The sequence below is a fragment of the Lemur catta genome, chromosome 7, assembly GCF_020740605.2.
Source record: "Lemur catta isolate mLemCat1 chromosome 7, mLemCat1.pri, whole genome shotgun sequence".
Lineage (NCBI taxonomy): Eukaryota > Metazoa > Chordata > Mammalia > Primates > Lemuridae > Lemur > Lemur catta.
This window is the reverse complement of record NC_059134.1, coordinates 46,481,890-46,503,398: the sequence shown is the minus strand read 5'-3', so window position 1 is coordinate 46,503,398 and position 21,509 is coordinate 46,481,890. Positions and strand designations below refer to the sequence as shown.

General features: G+C 32.5%; 1 protein-coding gene across 1 annotated transcript in view; it reads left to right on the top strand.

Moving 5' to 3' along the window:
* The window catches only part of TMEM135 (transmembrane protein 135), a 202,069-nt gene extending 180,934 nt beyond the window's left edge, over positions 1–21,135 (top strand). The window contains exons 8-15 of the mRNA XM_045557167.1: positions 280–426; positions 2,912–2,981; positions 6,109–6,276; positions 9,625–9,688; positions 10,630–10,706; positions 15,743–15,841; positions 16,620–16,687; positions 18,799–21,135. Coding sequence (XP_045413123.1) covers positions 280–426; positions 2,912–2,981; positions 6,109–6,276; positions 9,625–9,688; positions 10,630–10,706; positions 15,743–15,841; positions 16,620–16,687; positions 18,799–18,931 — 826 coding nt within the window. The 3' untranslated portion in view covers positions 18,932–21,135. The remainder of the gene's footprint in view (positions 1–279; positions 427–2,911; positions 2,982–6,108; positions 6,277–9,624; positions 9,689–10,629; positions 10,707–15,742; positions 15,842–16,619; positions 16,688–18,798) is intronic.
* The last annotated feature ends 374 nt before the right edge of the window (positions 21,136–21,509 follow it).

The following is a 21,509-nucleotide window of genomic DNA, read 5'->3' as shown; positions in this document are numbered from 1 at the left end:
GTGGAGTTAAAGGATGCTTCATAAAAGTGCTGTGCTGTATTTTACTTGATTTGAAAGTACCTGCGTTGTCAAACAATTGACTATTAAATTTTTCTGAGTATTCAGATTTTGGAAGTCTGTTTTTCTTCAAAGGATGATTATATTTTATATAAGTTGTGAAAATATTAATATTTCAAATAAGATACTCTCCAAAATGTATTTGTTTATAAACAAAACCTTTTTTTTCTCATTGATTTCTTTAAAGGTGAAAAATGCCTCATGTTGTGCTCTTTTCTTTAGGTTCATTGTAGGGAAGGAAGAAATTCCCACACATTCTTATTCGCCAGAGGCAGCATATTCAAAAGTGGAACAAAAGAGAGAGAAACATGAGGAAAAACCAAGAAGAATGAACATAATTGCTGTAGTCAAGAAACTTGTGGATTCAATGTGAGTTCTTTTTCTTGATATTTTATCACACTTTGTCACTTTTATATGATATCTGTACCATGCCAAGGTATTTTTGTTTTCTATTCAGGTAATGATGGTCATTTTTCACCAGAAACTGTGCATAGAGTTTTAAGGCAAACAATGGCAAGTGAATGTTATTTATTATTTCTGGCAGTACTGTAGAGCATCATATGCCTTTGAAATAGGTTTTCATGAAATTGAAATATTTTTGTATTTCAAACCAGGAAGAATTACAGGAGGCAATAATGGAGAACTTTAGGAAACAGATTAATACATGTTAATTTATTGTGCTAAGTATGGAAAGGAGAAAGAATAGGTCCTGAGAGAGATTCAAGAAGATAAAGGAATACTGAAGAGCAAACCTTGAGTAAAGTATATTTTGTAAGACTGAAAATTTTTAGGGCTCTCAAACTGAAGTAAGAAATCTTTGTTTCACATGAATAAGTCTATTTATATTTCTAGTGTACATATTTAAGAAAATAAATTCAATAATTTAAACTGAGAACATCAGCCAATAACAATAATCTTGGTAGTATCATTTTAGAAAAGGTAGAATGAGTAGGCAGTATATTATAGAAAGTCAGGGGATCAATTTTAGGAAGCTGAGGCCCTTTGAGAAATCAGAAAAACTGTATTTGACTCTCATTTTACCTTACCAGATTTCCGACTTTGGAAAAGTGATTTAACTGCTATGCATTCCAAAGTCCTTATTTATTAACTGGGGTTAATAATCTCTATTAAGGATTGTTGTGACCATTAAATGAAATAATGTATATGAAATTGCCTAACATGATATAGGAGCACACAGTGAATATGCAAATTTTTACCGAATTTAAAGATTTTCTTTTCACCTTAGCATACACCACACACAGAAGGTAAGAGTAAAGAAGGGAATAGTAGATGACAGGAATAATTGTGGTAGTGAACTTATTGAGCAAGTTCAAAAATAGTTATGGAGAACTTTAGTGGAGAAAAGGGAGAAAACATACCATTAATGGAAATAATTTCAACATGAATCAGAGGGAAATATAGAGAACGAATTATGTGAGTAAATGTGGCCTTGAGCATCAGAACTGATCAGATCATGCAGAACTTGTCAGAGTAGATGCAGAATAATCCAGAAGCAAAGCGAATAATATAGGAGATAGGCAGTCAAGGACTGGGGAAGCCATTTTAATGTGTGACTACGGAAAGATTAAATGACAGCTCAGATGATATCAGGATTTAACTTCACTAGCAAAGAAAGTTTAATAATTTCTATCTAGTTCTGGTAGCAATGGCGGAGAAATGTCTTTGAAGAGGACACTTAGAAGTATGAAGAGTGATGGTTTGCATCAGGCAGTCCTTCTTTGATTCACCTCTTTCCAGGCCTCCAGCTTTAATCATTCAACAACTTCATATGACCACATATGTCATATCATTCTAATGATATAAGGGCCATGGTCGGTATGAACTCTCGCTGTCACCCTTGACTAGGAAAGGCTGCTTGTGTACTCCAGCTGCGGTGCAGAATTGGATTTCAGAAAAGGTCTTGCTAATCAGTTTGCAAATGGGATTGGAGAGGTGCAGAGCCAGAACATTGCTCTACAAGTTCTTGTTGTAAACAGGAAGGGTTCATATGGTTCAACCATGAAGATGATTAATTAACTACAGTCTGAAAGGAGTTATGAAGACTACTTATTTTGGAACATGAACCCTTTAAAGAGAAAAGGAAAGAGCTAGATGCATGTTAAATACTCTACTTAGTTTTTTATGCCTACGGTGAATAGTCTTGGAGTCAAACATCCCAAATAATGAAAATGAGTGTGTCTTGAACAGTAGCCCCCTCAGTGGAAATGTTTATTAAACACTAGAGGGTTAAGTGGTTTATAATTAAATCACAAATAACCTACTTTTGAATTCCCACATGATCTTTATTTCTATATTTATTTTTAAAACTGAATTTTGAATCCTAATACTATATCATGTTTCTTTTCCAGATGTTTTCCCTCAAATATAATTAAGTATAAATTCCTGTAACCTGAGCACATTCTCATTATGATTTTTGCTCAAGTACTGACTTCATGGATGATTTATGACTGTTAGACTCTACAATAATTGATTTAAAACTTCCAAAAAGATTTGGCAAAGTATATAAATAATATATACATATTTTTCATTTTTAGTCACAAATACTTACCAGTGTGGTTTTTCTATTCCACATTCAAGTATTTTGACTGCTGTCACATATTTTATACAATGTTTCAAGTGGTAAGCAGCAAAGGAAAAAACCCCTAAAATATCTGTTTTTCTTGCTTCTATATGTCCTAAAACACCAAAAGTTGTACACATTTAAAAATAAGTGGGTGGGTGATGTTCTGGGTTTTTTTTTTTTGTTTGTTTGTTTGTTTTGGTTAAAGAGTTTTAAATCTCACACACATACATTTAAATTATAATTAGTTTAGCTTTTTTGGTTTAATTTCAGATGTAAGCATGGACCAAGGCATAGATGTTGCAAGCACTATGAAGATAATTGCATCTCTTATTGCATTAAAGTAAGTACATGAAAGTATGTACTTTCCTAACAACAGAGAATAGGTATAGAAATAGCTTATTTATTAATAAATAATTTGAAGTAAACAGAAAAGTTAATATTAATAATTGCTATCATTTTTGCATTTGATTAAGAAATTGGTGAGAATAAATGACAATGACAATTAAGCTTTTAATATTCACTTACCAGATCCTTAAACAGTTTAAAAATTAGCTTGTTTAGAAATCAGCTTATTTAAAATTTATGAGACAGGAGAGCAGATGGGGTAACAACAAGAAAAAAGAAAAAGTAATTTAATTTGTACTTTGTAATGTATTCTCATTAGAACTATATCCTAAAACAAGATCCCTGGACTGTGCTGTGTTCTAGCTAGATTAGCAGTCACACATATACTTTATACACTGTGTACAATCTGTTACACTGGCTTATGGTTTTGGACTTGTAAAGATATTGCCTTTTTTTAAGGCATCAGTAACTGGAGTATGTCCTCAGTTGCTCTACATGCAAGCTAGCTATGCTCACTGGCATAAATTCCCAACTTCCTAATATACTTGTGTACTAGTGTGATCCTTCCCTCCCACCCCCCTTCCCCCATTACCACCAGTTCTGGGAAGAAAGTTATTTTCATTGCAGTTAATGTGGCACAGGCGGTACCCCCTGCTGCAGGCTTCTTAGTTTTGAATGGTGCTCTAACAATTCTGATGCTTTAGAAAATTTATGTTCTTCTTGCAAGGTCTATTCCCTACTCAGTTGATGATGAAAACAGCAAAGTTGTACTATACCCCAAAAGACGGTCTCCTTATGGTTACTCTAGAAAGGAGGAACTGTCCCACATTAGTGCTTATTAATGTAAACACCTATGGCCCGGTATTGACAGTACATTTGCCCAAGCCCACACTTACCTTCAGAATTCCCCAAAATGGAGCAAGGATAAAAGGAGTGTTTTTGTTTTTTGTTTTTTTCAGTTGTACAGTAGTTTCTGATACACTCCTTCCAAATTTGATTTCTTGCCTCACTTTTAAAGTGGCAAAAAAAGGGCAACATTGCTGACAATTTCAGAGTCTGCTGGCTCCTGGAGAGTTATAATTCTTCTAACTGAACAGGATTGTACTTCAAAGGGAAACTTCAGGAGGGAAACTAAGAAAAGTATTCTGATTAAATTGGAGGTATTTGAGAAATTTGGGGTGGAGGGAGGTGACATTAAAAAAAACATATGAGAAAGTTAGAATTACCAAGCAATGAAAAATTCTAGTGATTCTTTCAAATGTGTACCAGCACTATAAATTTGGTAGTGTATGTATAAATTGGAATATGGTATTATGTCCATGAAAGAATTTACACCACAAATATGGTAGTAAAAATTTTTGACAGTGCACTTCATTATTCCATGGACTTAATTACACCATATGTTAAATCTGTGTAAATATTCTTATTAATTGCATTCCCCTGAACTCCATTTACTTTTTCTTGGTTCCTTATACCTGCCAACTTCTTTATTGGCTTTGTGCCTTCTGTCCATGCTGTCTGAAATGGTTGTCTCATGCTAGCGTCTTCTCTTTTGGGTCTATTGAAATGTCACTTCATTTAAATGCCTACAGTCACCATGAATCTAATATAGTAATAGATTGATTGCCCTGTTAACTTCCATCCTAGTGCTCTGATTATTTTCTTTATAACATTTATTATAATCTGCAATTATTTTGTGTTTATTTGCATACTCTTCCTTTATTTTCTCTTCCTTTAATAAGCATGAAAGCTCCATGAAGGCAAGAACTTTGTGTCCTCCTTGTAACTGTATACCCAGCATCTAGTGTAATGCTTTGACACACAATAGGCATTCAGCAAATATTTCCCAAACACATGGATGAGTGGATCTTTTGAAAACAACATGAAAAGATTATAATGTGATTGTGATGTATAAATCCTTAGATTAACATTATAAGGTTATCGATGGCAAGATCAAAGTGTGACCATTTTGTTTCATGCATTAAACATATACTAATCAGTTTCAGTTAAGCAAGTGCATTATAATTCACAGTAACTGGATGATTTGATTCCATGTTTTAATCAGGTATTAGGTAGTTTCAGGTAAATTAACCAATGTTCCTTCATAGTAATTCAATTTTTTCTAGAAAAGAAAGCTGCAATCTGGGTAATACAAACCTGACCTGTGGAATGTAGCAGGCAAGCACTGCTAAGAGATAGATATTTTCCCATTCCACTAGGGGCGAGAGAGGAGGAGGATGGAGACTGGTATTATTACAATGTACTGGTTGATTTGTATATAAAATACTACTCTTTCTGTTAATGTTTTGTTTTGTGCTAATTGTAATTTTTCAGTCTCTCAGTGTTAATTAACTTTTCAGTCTCTCACACATCTAAACTTCATTTTCATAAATTTGGTACTAGTCATCCTCTCTAGATCTCTTTTGCACTATAAATAATTGAAGGAAATATAGGGAAATGTTGGCAGTAAATATGGGTTTGTAGTGGATTTGCTTTTTCAAGTTTAGTATATCTTAAAGCTACTGTTCCTTAGATATGTTTTAGTCTGACAGTTGAGCACAGGAATAAAAACCTAGATATAATTATTTTTTATGGGAAATTCTTTTAACCTGATCATTGAGGAAGTTGTTACAAAGGTCTAAACAAATAATAAAATTATTTTTCTATCAATAGAACTCCTATTCATGCTAATAATGATTAAGAGTAGTTTTCTGTTAAAATTTCCAAAAGCATTTGGTTTTGTTAACTATTTTTTGGAATTTCAGTGCTTTTGTCTCTAAAATTCATTTGTGGTTTAGGAATTTAAAATCCTGGTTATTGTCAACAAAATGTCAAGAAGTGGAATTTTGGTGCATAGGCAAGCTTGGCCAGTGCTTGTGAGAATTTTTAAGTCTTTGTATATCAAAGAAAGTATACTCACTCCAAGATTTCACCCTTATTTTTAAGGTAATTGTTTTAAAATTATTGTTTGAGGTTTTAAGACTTTATTTTGCAAATTGCTGTGCTATAAACTTCTATTAAAATTTTTTGACTCTGGTTTTGATTCAGAGACAGTAAAATTCATATTCTATCAAACTTCAAAATTTGGTTGTAAATCAGAATTTCTTCCCAATTTTCTCTAGGGTTTCATCAGAATGTTTAGCGTGGGATACTTGATCCAGTGCTGCCTCCGAATCCCTTCTGCATTTAGGCATCTGTTTACACAGCCATCCCGGCTACTTTCTCTCTTCTACAATAAAGAAAACTTCCAGCTCGGAGCTTTTCTTGGCTCTTTTGTTAGCATATACAAGGTAAGGTTTTCAGAAGTGGGAAGAATGAGAATTAGATATGGCTGTTGTTAAAATGAGATATGACCTTAATTCATCTGTGATTATTTAATGCTTCTTTCTGGAGTATTCATAAACATCTTGACATCACCAAATATATATAATATATTGAGAATTGAAGTTGGAGAAACTTTTTCTTTTAAAATATTATTTAATGTGCTTGAATGTGTAGACATGTTTGCATTTACATATAATATTAAAGATTCTCAAGGACACATTTTCTTTTTCAATTGATATTCTGAGAAGATATGAATTTTCTGATATTCTCAACATCAAAAATGATATTAATATACCTGGTATGTTTTTCTTAATCATATTTCCTGCTTGCTTATTAATTTAAACAGATTTTAGAACTTTCTAGGTGATATCAACACTTGATAGAAGAGTAAGGATTTTCTATTATAACTTACATAAACAAAGACTTTTTCCTTCCTCCACCCACTCATTATGCCTACTCCACTGTCTCAGATAACCAGAGTTAAAATTCTAACACCCATTCTGCATAATCCTATAAATGTGCCCACACAAACATAAACCCACACCTAAACAAATATGTAAAGATAATTCTTGAGACAGTACTCTGAAACTTTAAGAATAGACTTTTGTTTAATGGAATCACTAATATGTAAATCATATTAGTGACATATTAAACATTTAAAATTTAGATTTTATATCTAAATATGGGTTCTAAGTGGTAAAGTGTGTTAATTAAGGTTGACCTGTGTGTGTATATGTGTATACATATGTATATACATGTGTACACATACACACATATATTATTCTTGTTAAACTCAAAATTAATGCTGCTAAAATTGAATTTTGGAGTTACTTTGGGTAAAATGGTCATGTATCATTTCACATAAAAATTTATTCATAAAAGGTAGATATGGATAAAGTATTTTAAAATGGAAAGGAGTAACAAACTATAAACTATAGGTAATGAATCACTTTTTATAAAATATTACTGATGTTAAAAACATTTTCAATATGGTTTGACTAGAAAAGATTATTAATATCTTTGAATATACAAGAGTTAAGGACAAATTTTGGGTAATTACATGTTTAAATTCACATTCTTTTTCATTTGTCACGTCATAGTGTTTGTATTTATACTTAACAGAAATTCTTAAATGTTTCCATGTATATTATATTATCTCTAACATTTTTAGCCCTAGGTTGGTTATTTTGCATTATCTAGCATATCTCAGAGTATGTTTTGTTTTCTATTTCTATTACCATTTATTTGCTTAGGTAATACAAACTAATGGTATTAAACTAGGAAAGAGCAACTGGGTCAGAAAATCTCATAGAAAATGTTCATACAGTGTGTTCAAAAGCCATATGTGATTTTTCAAAAGAAATTGTCCATGCCATTAATATCTTTGTAAGAATGTAATTCAGAGAAGATCAGGTAAATAAACCTCATTTTTTCTGTTTCTCTGTGAACTGACCCTTTTTACATTTTGTGAGATTCCAGTTTATCCCTGGTAATATTCCTTGTTCTGAAGTCTACTGTGTTTAATATTAATATAGCTACCCCAGCTTTCTTTTGTTTAGCATTTGATGGTATACTGTTTTCTATTCTTTTACTTTAATCTTTGTCTTCATTTTTAAAGTTGGTTTCTTTTAGATCGCATAAACTTGTTTCTTCGTTTTTTATCCAATCTGATAATCTCTTTTAATTGATATGTTTATACTGTTTACATATAATATACTTATGATATAGTTGATTTTAAATCTCCCTTTTTTTTTCTTTGTCTCCCTTCTAGATTGATTGTGTATTTTTCTGTGTGGTTCCATTCTATCTTTACTATTGGCTGATATTTATACTTCTTTGTTTTAATTTAGTAGTTGCCTTAACATTTATAATATACTTTTTTTTTTTTTTTTTTTTTTTGAGACAGAGTCTCATTTTGTTGCCCGGGCTAGAGTGAGTGCTGTGGCATCAGCCTAGCTCACAGCAACCTCAAACTCCTGGGCTTAAGTGATCCTACTGCCTCAGCCTCCTGAGTAGCTGGGACTACAGGCATGCGCCACCATGCCTGGCTAATTTTTTCTACATATATTTTTAGTTGTCCAGATAATTTATTTCTATTTTTAGTAGAGATGGGGTCTTGCTCAGGCTGGTCTCGAACTCCTGACCTCAAGCGATCCACTCGCCTCAGCCTCCCCGAGGGCTAGGATTACAGGCGTGAGCCACCGCGCCCGGCCTATAATATACATTTTTATCAGCCAATCTTTAATCAATATTGTGCCACTTTATATATAGTGTAAGAACCTTAACACCACTATACTTCCCATCCTTTGTGTTATACATATGTCTCTACATATGTTATACACTCCACAATACATTGTTGTTATTTTTACTTTAGCCCCAGGGTCAGCAAACATTTTCTTTAAAGGGCCAGATAGTAAATATTTTAGACTTTGTGACCATATGGTCTCTGTCACAACTATTCAACTCTGCTGTTATAGTGTGAAAGCAGCCATGGACAATATTGCATGAGCATGGCCGTGTTCCAGTAAACCTTTATCATGCTGTAATTAGAATTTCATATAATTTTACATGTCACAAAATATTGTTATTCTTTTGATTTATTTTTCATCCATTTACAACTGTAAAGATGATTATTAGCTCCCAAGCCATATAAAAATAGGTAGCAAGCTAGATTTGGCTAGTGAGCTATAGTTTGCTGACCCCTGCTTTAGATACTTAATTCACTTTCAGAGCAGTTAAAGAAAAATATGTCTTCTAAATTTACCTTTATTACATTTCCAGAGTTCTCCATTTCTTTTTACAGATGAAAATTTTGTCTGATATCATATTCATTTTACCTGAAAAACTGCCTTTAACATTTTTGGTAGCTCAGATCTGGTGGTGATGAATTTTCTTAGCTTTTATCATTCTGGAAAAGGTCTTTATTTCACCTTCAATATTGAAAAATACTTTCTCTGGATGTAGAATTCTGGCTTGTCAGGTTTGTAGTTTATCCAGATTTTTCTTCCTTTTAGAATGGGAGCGACACTTTTCCCATTATTCTAGATCTAGGCAAAAGTAGAATTTATAGATTTATTTTGAAAAATCAGTACAATAAAAATATGTGTAATTTCTTAATTGAGTCTATCCAGAACAATAACTTTATAAAAGATTATTGTTCATAATTTTTCCATTTATTCAGTTTCATTTAGATAAGATCACCAATTTGCCTCCAAGGTCATCTAGCGAATCACTCATTACAATTGTTTTTGTTTTCATGCATTTTCTTCTACAAATAAAATAACCAAAGTCATTGTATTTTTTCCTTAATACAGGGTACTAGTTGCTTCCTGCGCTGGGTCCGAAACCTAGATGATGAACTACATGCTATTATAGCTGGTAAAAGAATAATAAAAAATGAATGATTATTATTATATCAATCAGTGGTAGGAATGAATCTGAAATAGCTTCCAAATTTATCCAATTTCTATGTATCTTCCTTTCTCTATTGTAATAGAATACCTGTTGAGGCACTCGTCCAAACATTTTATCTCATGGCATACTTGCCATCTGGTGTTTTGAGTTGGCCATATAGTGACTTGGGTATCTGCCCTGCGACAGGCCAGAAATCCTGGATTGTGTCACAAAAGAGCATAAAGCCTTATGTTATTATATAAGTGATGAATGGAAGTCCAAGTAGACGTCTTTAAAAATTCTTGTTTTAACACTATAAAATAATATATATTTTAATCATTTTTAAAGGAACTTAATCACTTTATAAAAGTAAAAACTAAAGAGCATTTCCTATAAGTGTGTTATATGTATTACTTAAGTTAAATAGATAAATTATCAGGTATTTATTAGTAATAATTTTACCATTAGTATTCCAGCCCTCCACTCCCTTGGTTTTCCATTTATAGAATGAAGGCAATGTTATGGACATAAATGTGATGATAGCACTAAAAATAATTTGAGCTATTAGGAGAATAGCTGAATAAATATTTCAGCTATTAGGAGAATAGCTGAATAAATATTGTTATATTTGGCAACACTACTGCTGTTTTTAAAGTCAAAATTGAAATTTAAAGTTTCTTGTTATACATAAATCAGAACTGTTTGTTCCTAACTCTGAAGGTCAATTTTTTAATTTAAAAATATGTAGTAATAAGAACTCACCCTATTTCAATGTCATCTGGTGTATTACTGTCCTTGATTGTGTTGTAACAAGAGGCTGTGCTACAAATCACTTCTTTCCTATTTAAGTTAATTAACATTTCTGGTGATATGACAACAAAGAAATACCTTATGATCTGATTAGTTTTTCTTGTTTGTTGTTTCAGGATTTTTGGCAGGTATATCAATGATGTTTTATAAAAGCACAACAATTTCCATGTATTTAGCATCCAAATTGGTGGAGGTAAGCAAAAATTTTCATGCATGATCAGTTCCAAAAGATATAAAGCTTTTTTAGCTACTATTTGACTGCTTAAGCAGCAAGTATATATCCCAGTTACAAAAGTAAATTCTAATCCTATAAAAAGTTTTGCAAAGTCAGTTCCCCTATTTGTGTGTGTGTGTGTGTGTGTGTGTGTGTGTGTGTGTTATTTTCAAATATACGTAAGTATAGAAAGAACAGTATAATTAACCATCATGCGCCCACCATGCAGCTTCAACAGTTATTAGTGTTTGGCCAATCTTCTTTCATCTGTAGTCCTCAGCCCCCCAGGTAATAAATTATTTTAAAGCAAATCCCAGACATTATATCATTTTATCTATAAACAATCAGGATAAAGACTCCTTAAAGAATAAAGGCTAAAGGCTAAAGTCTTCTTAAAAACAAGCAAATCAACAATACTACCAAAATATAACCACAATACCATTATCATAAATTAACCCTCCCCCAGTAATTTCTTAACATTATTATATATCCAATTAGAGTTTACGTCTTCACTGATTATCTTATAAATGTCTTTTTGCCATTACTTTTTTTGAATCAAGATTTAAGCAATCTCTTTTAATTTATAATAGTTACCACCTCCTCCTCCTCCTTTGTTTTGTTTTGTTTTGTTTTTGGCCATTCATTTGTTGAAGATCTAGATCATTAGTTCCATGGAATTTCCCATATTTTGGATTTTGCTGATTGCATCCTCACTGGTGTTTATCATGTTTTTTCAACTCATGTATTTCCTAAATTGTTAACTAGATCTTGAGGCTTAGGCAAATTAAAATCCAATTTTGGGGTGGTGGTGGTGGCAAACATACTTTACGTTTACTGTGTGTGTGAACTTCCTGTTGTATCGCATTAGGAGCCACAAAAATGTCTAGTTAGCTCTTCTTTTGTAATGATGAGATTAATCTGTGGGCTCGGATGTTGATAGTGCCATAAGGTTCCCCGGTAGTCTTTCACCTCGTAGTTTTAGCAGTCATTAATGATCATTACTAGGATTCATTATTTCATTAAGGGTTGCAAAATGGTAATAATCTACTATTATTGTTTCTTCTATATTTATTAACTAGAATGCTTCTAAAAAGAACTTTTCAACTATTTTGTTACTCTGAATAGTTTGTTCAGGAAACTCTAAATAAAATGCTTGTTTACTGCCCTTTATTTACCAGTGTTCAGAGTGAGTTAGTACCGTATCATCTTGCAAAGTTGACATGAGTCTTTATTTTCAAGTATCATTATAAAAACATAGATTTTAACATGCTTGATTTATTTTAACCCATTACAGTCATTATGCTCAAATTGTCCTCATCTTTGGCCATGAGAGCCTCTAGTTGACTCTTGTTTGTTTAGACATAATGCCATTATTCTTGATAGCTTTCTTGCTATAAGACAAGATATTCCAGGCTCATCTTGGACATTTTCGCCCCAGACATTGATTCAGCCTTTTCTCTAATGGCTCCCAGTTTCTTCTAATGGGAAATGGTATTTAGAGACTTTAGTCTGGGTGCTAAAGAATATTTGCTCCCAGGCTAGTTATTGTTTCTTGGCTTTCCCAGTGAAAGGAGCTACAGAATCCTTCCTCCCCACCCCCACCTTCTTTTTAGAGAGAGAAAATAGATTTGGAGTATATTGATATTCTGTTTCAAAGTTAAGATTGTAGATTCTTTTTAAATTGTTTGATTTTTAAAGAGTTTTCTCTCACTGAAAATCTGTGTCCCTGATGACATTAAGAGAATTACATATTTGCTTTACCCAATTGTGTGTGTGTGAGAGAGACAGAAAGAGAGAGAAAGAGAATTAAAGAGAGAGATTGAGATAATGTACACTTAATGAAATCAGGAAGACAGCAGGAGCCAGGTCATGTAAGATTTTAAAAGCTGGGGTAAGAAGTTTAGTTTTTTTTCCTCAGTGCAATTGTAAACCACTGAAGAGTTTTGAGCATGAGATTGGCATGATTTAATTCATATTTTAAGAAGAACATTCTGGCTATTATGTAGAGTGTAGTAGGGGGAGACAAGACTGGAAACTGAGAGAACAGTTAGTCTCTGGCAGGAGATGGTGGCTTGCACCAGGGTGCTAGCAGTAGAGGTGCAGAGGAGTACACAGATTTGGTTTATGTTTAGGAGTGGACTTGACAAGACTTGCTAATGGAGAGGAAAAGGAGAGTGGGAGAAAGAAAATAAGCCATAGGTGGAAAAAATATATTCTTTGACGCAAGAAGAAACCAACATTGATATCTTATTTGTAAAAGATGTTTTTATAGCTGCTTCCCGAAGTAGCTAGGGTTATTATTTTGTTTTTGTTTTATGCTTTATTAATTTTTAAAATTATGTGTAGACTGTTTATTAGATTTTAGGTTAACATCATAACTTTAGTTAAGAAAAAGCCACCTAAATTTCTAGGTTCCCGAAGTCAATAAAGATCCAACTACATTCTCATATTAATACATGAAATGCCATTTTTGCTTACTTATTTTGAAGACTCAAATTTATCCCAGTCTTCTTTCTATACATAATGTGTATTTTTTTTTTGTTTGTTTTAATAGATTTAGGAGGTACTAATGGTTTTTTATTACATGATTGATTTGTTTAGTGGAGAAGTCTAGGCTTTTAATATACTGATCACCTGAATAGTATACATTGTACCCAATAAGTAATTTTTCATACTGCACTCCTTCCTACCCTTCCCACCCTTCCCCTTCTGAGTCTCCAGTGTCCATTATGTTACTCTGTATGACCATGCATACCCATTGCTCAGCTCCCACTTGTAAGTGAGAACATGTGTTATTTAGTTTTTGTTCCTTGGTTACTTCACTTGGTATAATTGCCTCCAGTTCTATCCAAGGTGCTGCAAAAGACATTATTTCATTCTTTTTAATGGCAGGGTAGTATTCCACAGTGTGTGTGTGTGTATGTATTGGTGGCCACTTAGGTTGATTCCATATCTTTACAATTGTGCTGTGGTAACCATACAGGTGCAGATTTTTTTTTTTTTTTTTAAGTAAAGTGACTTTTTTTCCTTTGGGTAGATCCTGTAGTGGGATTACTGGATTGAATTGTAGGTCTACTTTTGGTTCTTTGAGAAATTTCCATTCTGTTTTCCATAGAGGTTGTACTAATTTACATTCCTACAAACAGTATATAAGCATTCCTTTTTCACTGCATTCACACCAACATCTATTGTTTTTTGACTTGACCATTCTGACATATGAGCATTTTTTCATATGTTTGTTGGCCATTTGTTTCTCATTTTGGAAAATGTATGTTCATGTATTTTGCCCAGTTTTTGATGGGGTTATTTGTTTTCTTGCTGATTTGTTTGAATTCCTTATGGATTCCGGATATTAAACTTTTGTCAGATGTATAGCTTGCAAATATTCTTCCATTCCATAAGTTGTCTGTTTACTCTGTTGATTATTTCTCCTGCTGTGCAGAAGCTTTTTAGTTTCATTAAGTCCCATTTATTTTTGTTTTTGTTGTATTTGCTTTTGGGGTCTTAGTCATAAATTATGTGGGCCAATGGCAAAGGTAATTTTTCCTAGATTTTCTTCTGATATTTTTGTGGCTGCAGGTCTTACGGTTAAATTTTTAATCCACCTTGAGTTAATTTTTGTATATCGTGAGAGATAGGGATCCAGTTTCATTCTTCTGCATGTGGCTATGCAATTTTCCTAGCACCATTTCCTAGCAGTATGGACCTTTTAACAATGTTGGTTCTTCTAATCCCTGAACGTAGGATGTTTTTGAATAGCACCATTTCTTGAATAGGGTGTCCTTTCCCCAGTGTATGCTTTTGTCTGCTTTCTGAAAGATCTATTGGTTGTAGGTATGTGGCTTTATTTCTGGGTTCTCTATTCTGTTCCCATTGATCTATGTGTCTACTTTTTGGTTACTATAGCCTTGTAGTATAATTTGACATTGGGTAATGTGATGCCTCCAGCTTTGGTCTTTTTGCTTAGGATTGCTTTGGCTATTTGTGCCCTTTTTTTGGTTCCATATGACTTTTAGGGTTGTTTTTTCTAATTTTATGAAAAATGATGTTTGTGTTTTGATGGGAATTTTATTGAATCTGTAGATTACTTTGGGCAGTATGGACCTTTTAACAATGTTGGTTCTTCTAATCCCTGAACGTAGGATGTTTTTGCTTTTGTCTATGTTATCTACAGTTTCTGTTATCAGTGTTTTATACTTCTCATTGTAGGGATCTTTTACCTCCTTGATTAAGTATATTCCAAGGTTATTTATTTATTTAGCAGCTATTGTAAATGAGATTGAGTTCTTGATTTGATTCTAGCTTGGTTGTTTTTAGTGTATAGAAATGCTACTGATTTGTGTACATTGATTTTTGTAACCTGAGGCTTTACTGAATTTACTTATCCATTCTAGGAGTCTTTAGGATTTTCTAGGTATAAGATCGTATTTTCAGCAAACACAGATAGTTTGACTTCCTCTTTTCCAATTTGGATGCCCTTTGTTTTTCTTGACTGATTGTTCTGGCTAGGACTTCCAGGACTATGTTGAATACATGTGGTAAAAGTGGGCATCCTTGTCTGTTCCAGTTCCTAGGGAGAATGCTTTCAACTTTTCCCCATTCAGTATGATGTTGGCTGTGGGTTTGTTATATATGGCTTTTATTGTTTTATTATTAACGTTTATTTTATTATTTATCTAACAGGCAAAGGAGGACCTAAGCATTATACAGAAAGCATTGAAGAACATATGACATAAAAGCAGTAGAAATAAAGTGCTATTGAATTTCACAGAAAAGTATTATTACTTAACAGCTGGGATTTGGAGTGAAGGGGTGAAGGAAAGGGAAGAACTGACTCTTCACTGTCATGGAAGATGTGACATATGGTTTAAGATCTGAAGGGAGTATTAGGATTCAGAAAGGTAGAAAACATAGTCGTAGGTAGGGAGCATACCGTGCAACCACATTGTTAATGCTTTTTAAAGGTTTTTTTTTTTTTTTTTTTTAAATAACTCTTGTCTGTGCTTGTTTTGCAGACAATGTATTTCAAAGGCATTGAAGCAGGGAAGGTTCCCTATTTTCCTCATGCAGATACTATAATCTATTCCATCTCTACAGCAATTTGCTTCCAGGCAGTAAGTATAGCTTTTTGAAATGAGAAATAGAGTGATTTGTTTTTAGTGTACATTAATCTAATAAGGGGAAAATAAAATCTGGGAATGTTTCTCTTTACAGAATTACATTTTGTGCTTCATTTTTGTTTTTCAGCAAGATAGCTTGTAAGTTTCAAATTGTTAAACATGTTAACTTAATGTGTTTTATAAGCACACCAGTTTTTAGGTTTAAGTAGACTGCAATTTAAAGGTAAATTATTACTCAAGTACCTTTGGTTGAATGTCGCAATTTAATTATCCATCTTCAAGGAAAAAGATACCATGAGCATAAATATGAATAATTTGCGTTTCTCCAATATTACTCAGGGAATGAGAATGGAGAACTAGTTTAATAGAAGCATTATTCAATCTCTTTAAATTCTGTAATCATTATTGTTGATGTTTATGGTTTTAGGTACAAAGTTTTGTGGAGAGATTTTATTTGCTCTTTCTCATGGAATGCTGCCAGGTTGATAAACTCATTAAAACTAGTGAATTGTCAGCTATCTAATGGGTACTCAGTAAATGCTTCCCTGTAGTAATGACTGTTTACTTAATTATTTCCAAAACAGCATTCCTATTTGAAGGTATTTTTACAAAGATTCTTGGTAGTTCTTGACTTAAACATAAATAACATTATTGTCATCACTTTCATTTTTAAAATACAATGAGCAATAAAGATAGAGATAAAACAACTCTATTGCCTAAAACTGCTGATAATATTTGTATTTACTAAAAGAAGTCTCAAACTGAATCTTAGGCTGTCATGGAAGTTCAGACCTTGCGACCATCTTACTGGAAGTTCCTTTTAAGGCTCACCAAGGGCAAGTAAGTGACTTAGATGTTTTAAATGCTCATTGAAAAAAGCAATTTTCATTAAAAGATTATGTATATTTTTGTCTTTGAGAGATTGTTCTTTCAGTGGTAAAGTATTTATATGTAAATTAAATATGACCAACTTAATAAGAATAACATGGGGCATTCTTTGAATGAACATTATTCTGACTTTTCCCTGTAATATTTTAGATATTTTAAGTGTTCTGGATTAATATCATTTTGCTTTTCTAACTGCTAGTTAGTTGCTGTATGAATACTTAAGCCTAACTTTTTGAATCATTGACTCCTTTTTCATTAAAAATATTAAACATTCATTAAAGATTATCTTTACATAATTAACTGATTTCCATTTTGGAAAAATGATCATATTCTGTTGCTTATTGTTGTAGGTGTATTTTCCTTTGGCTTTCTTATCATGTTTTTTTGTTTGTTTGTTTGTTTGTTTCCCTGATCTTAATCTAATTCTTTGGTGGCCAGTTTGACCTAATATTAATAGAAAGAGCATGGGCTTTGGAATCAGACAGACCTAAGTTTGACTCCAGCTCTCATATCTTCAGTTGTGTTACTGTGGGAAAGTTATTTACTTTCATGAGCCTAAATTTCCTTCTTTCTACATGAAACAATAATTCATACATTGTATGGTTGTAGGAAAATTAAGGTGTTTATAGTAATACTTAGTAGGCATTCAGTAAATCACAGCTGCTGTTAATATTACTATCATTAATAATATCAAGTGCTTGTATAGTGCTTACTATGTCCAAGATATGGTTTTAAGATACATACATACATACAATATACATACGTATGTATTTAATCCTTAAAATAGCTCTATGAGTTAGGTACTATTATTTATCCCTGTTTTATATATGAAGAAACTGAGATGCACAGAGAGGTTAGATGGTTTGCCAGAGTCACACAGCTAGTTAATGAAGGAACTGGGATATAAGCTAGGCAGTCTGGCTTTAGAATTCTTCCTCGTAGCCATGACATTATGTGTCCTTTATATTATTATTATTTAATCATTTTTGTCATTTAGTTTTCTGCACATTAGTGAGGTTTTTTGTTTTGTGTCTTCTTCTGTTGCCCAGGCTAGAGTGTAGTGGCATCATCATGGTTCACTGCACCCTCCAACTCCTGGGCTCAAGCAATCCTTCTGCTTCAGCCTCCCGTAGCTGGGACTACAGGTGCGAGCCACCACACTAAGCTGAGTTTTCAATTTTTGGCAGAAACAAGGTCTTGGTCTGTTTTCCAGGCTGATCTTGAACTGGCCTCAAGTGATCCTCCCACCTTGGCCTCCCAAAGTGCTAGGATTACAGGCATGAGCCACCACACCTGGCCACATTAGTGAGTTTTTCTGGTTGGTTATTTTATAAGAGAACTTACTTTGGAAAATAACTACAAGCCATACTTATTGACTGTTAGAATGATGATACTGGCCAATGATTCAAAACTAATTTCATTCAGCTGTCTTCTCCAGAAAGGAAATGCTTGTGAATAGGTACAGAGACACAGAACGTCCATCTTGTACATTAGCTATATATGTATCTTTTAAAAATTTTAATATCTCAGACTAGGTAATAGATAACATGAGAGTATGTTTTTACTCTGTTTTATCTATTAGAAATTTGAAAACCTATACACTGTTTGCCTTTTAGTTATTAAATTTGCACATTTGGATGTGTTTTCTTTTGATTGTGAAACATTAAGAAGTCAATTATGAGAGAAATTACATTTAATACTTTTGCCTCATGGGTAAATATTAGTTCATTCATTGTTTAGTTTCCTAGGATTTCATTCATCAGAAAAATAATAACCTAATTTTCTATTTGATATAGTCTAGTGGAAAGAGCCCTAGAAGGGTTTGAAGTAATGATTGTAATTGCTGGGATTTCAGATCTGGGATTTTCTCTTTAAATAAAGTATGAGAAATGAATCTTGAAGAAGAGTATCCATGTGATTTTTGCATTTGCCATTGAGTTTGAGTCTTTTGCCATGTCAGCCTTTTCTGTTTTTCCATCCCATAAAAGATAAGTCAACTAAAATGAATTATTTTATTTTATAGACTTCATTAAATACTATTTACTGTGTTCTCTGTTTTACAGATTTGCGGTCATGAACCGAAAAGTCCTTGATGTTTTTGGTACTGGTGCATCTAAATACTTTCAGGATTTCATCCCCAGGTTGGATCCAAGATACACAACTGTAGCGCCAGAGTTGCCCATAGAGTTTTCTTGAAGATGACTGTAATTTATTAATGTGACTAAATGTTTCATCATTTATCCTGAAGAGTTAATTATGTGAACACAAAGAAGGGGGCCCGAACTCGAACTTCAGTGTTATTTCAATGAGATACTCTTTTTTTGTTTGTTTTTCATACCAATCAGAAATATAGAAGCTTTTTAGGAAGGTATTGCTTAATAATTAAGCTTCCTCCGTAGCCAGAATCAGGTTGTGGATCACTGTAGTGGTTGACATTATTGATATATTATCTATTAAATTATGTCCACAAGCAATGTCAAATAATCTATGTAGACATATAATAGCAAATAAGAGTATACTTAAAATTACTTTAAAAGATTTCTTTAGTTCATTCCAATATAATTCTTGGTTAAAAAGAGTACTATTTCTACGTTTTAGGATTTACAAAGGATCACGGGTACATGGATTTGGTCTGTATTTTTTTTAACTTTTGAATTGGTATCTGTAGTCGTGGAATGTTACAGATTTGCAGTAACTTTCCACAGACAATGCTGCTTTAGTATAGAGCAATTTAGTTGGAGAAAGTGGCCATTCTTACTTCAGGGATGCAAAGATGGGTCTTATACCATTTGGATAAGTAAATGTCGTGGTATCCATGCTCTTATTTTTAACTGATAGATATCTCTCTCCATGACCATTTGGGCAATTTGAGAGCCCAGCAAACCTATATACTAATGGCAGGTTAGGAGCAAATGGAAATGGACACATCTGATAGAGTTAAAATGTATGTTTTAATCTTTTGTAAAAGCATTACACTTGAATATTGTTAAAACAAAACTTTTACAACTTCTATAGGTTTATTATGTTATCATTTATAAGGATGTAATTCTTCATAGCTCAGTTTATATGCCATTGTTTTAGAAGGGATCAAAAGTAGTTTTAGAAAGTTTGGCAGTTTAAGACCTTTCAACTGCTTCACCTATATAATGGATGTTTTACAACTAAAAACAATATAAAAACCCAGTGGTTGTTTAAAAAGTCCATTTCATCACTAATTGGATTCAGGTTCTCCAGCCTTCTTTTTAAAAATCATTGTCACCATTTTTACTGGTAGAATAAAGAAGTGACGAAATACAATCATGTTGATTATGAAAGTAGTTCAGGACAGCTATAATTGAAATATGACTATTTAGAGTTTTTCAGGGAAAAGTCATACTTTTCTAAGTTAATAAAAAGCTTAAATGGTTGTGATGTCTATAGTTAATGTAACTTATAGGCATGATGATATTTTTTTAATATAATTTTGTTGCTAAAAACTTTTTAGGCCATTGTAAATTATGCAGTAGAACTGTTGTTGCAAAAGGAATTATAACCAAGACTTTAAAAATGTTTAATCTACCATATTCAATTTCATCAAGTCTTGTATACTTCTGTTTATATGTAATCCTATCCTTCGTTGCTATAGCAAATTGAAACCCAACAAAAAGGCAGACTCTGGTACCATAGTAACAGAATGAGCCATTTTAATTTGGTCAAAATTTTGCTTTGTGATTAACTTTTTAGAATTGACCTGTCCATTTGGCCATGCTGTTGAAGGATCATTTTGGTTTCAGACTTCAAAACTGATTAATAAAGTTAATTTTAACTTTTTATTCACTGGAATCAAAATGAGGATTGGCACTGTGTTTACTTTTAAAAATGAAGTACTAAAGCACTGAGAAAGCACTGTTACCTGCACCTCATTTTCTCTATTCAGCAATTATGTTTATACTTTTTCTTGTCAGGTTAAAAATGTTTTAATTCATAAGTAATTGTTTCCATAAACATTAAAAGACTGTGATACTGAAAGACAAATTATGAAATTTGCTGAGATTGTTTAGTAAAATTTTGCTGGTCAAAAAGTACATTGTTACAATTTACTTTTTCTTTTTTATAAATTGCAGTCTTTTTTTGAAAGTTTATATAAAATGTAAAATGAAATGACCATCATGAAGCAGAATACAATAATGAATGTCTAGCTTGAATGAATAATTAACTAATTTGCAGTGGTGAATCGAAAAGTCCAGTTTGATTTCATTGGGATGTAGTGTAAGATGTAGTTGTTCAAGCAAACACAAAGACACTTTGTGTTCCTGAAGACAATCAGAATCATTATCTTTCTACCTCTACCTAATCAGGTATTGACTGACAACTTTTTGGCATCATAAATAAAGTCAAATAGAGCTCTCCATTCCAAAAAATGTTTTTTAGTTTATTTATACTCTGAAGAAATGGAAGTTATATGCCCCTTTAGTCTTTCTGACATCTTTATGTAGCTTAAGAATGAAAAATGGTGCATTTAGGGCAGTAGTATTATGGTCATTTCATTGCTATTTCCTGTATTAATACAATCCTAGAGTTAGTATTAATCAAGTAAAGATTGAGGTTACAAAATAACAAATTTTCTCAAATCTATTAGATCCTTACCAGTTTTTTCGTCAGCTAATTTCAGTGTCCATTTTATTACACATTTCTAAAATAACACCTTTGGTTCAGTTATTTTTTATAAATTCTATGTTTGCTTCTGTAACTTTTTTCTTGATCTGTAAACATAGTTGTCACTCAGTTCATATCT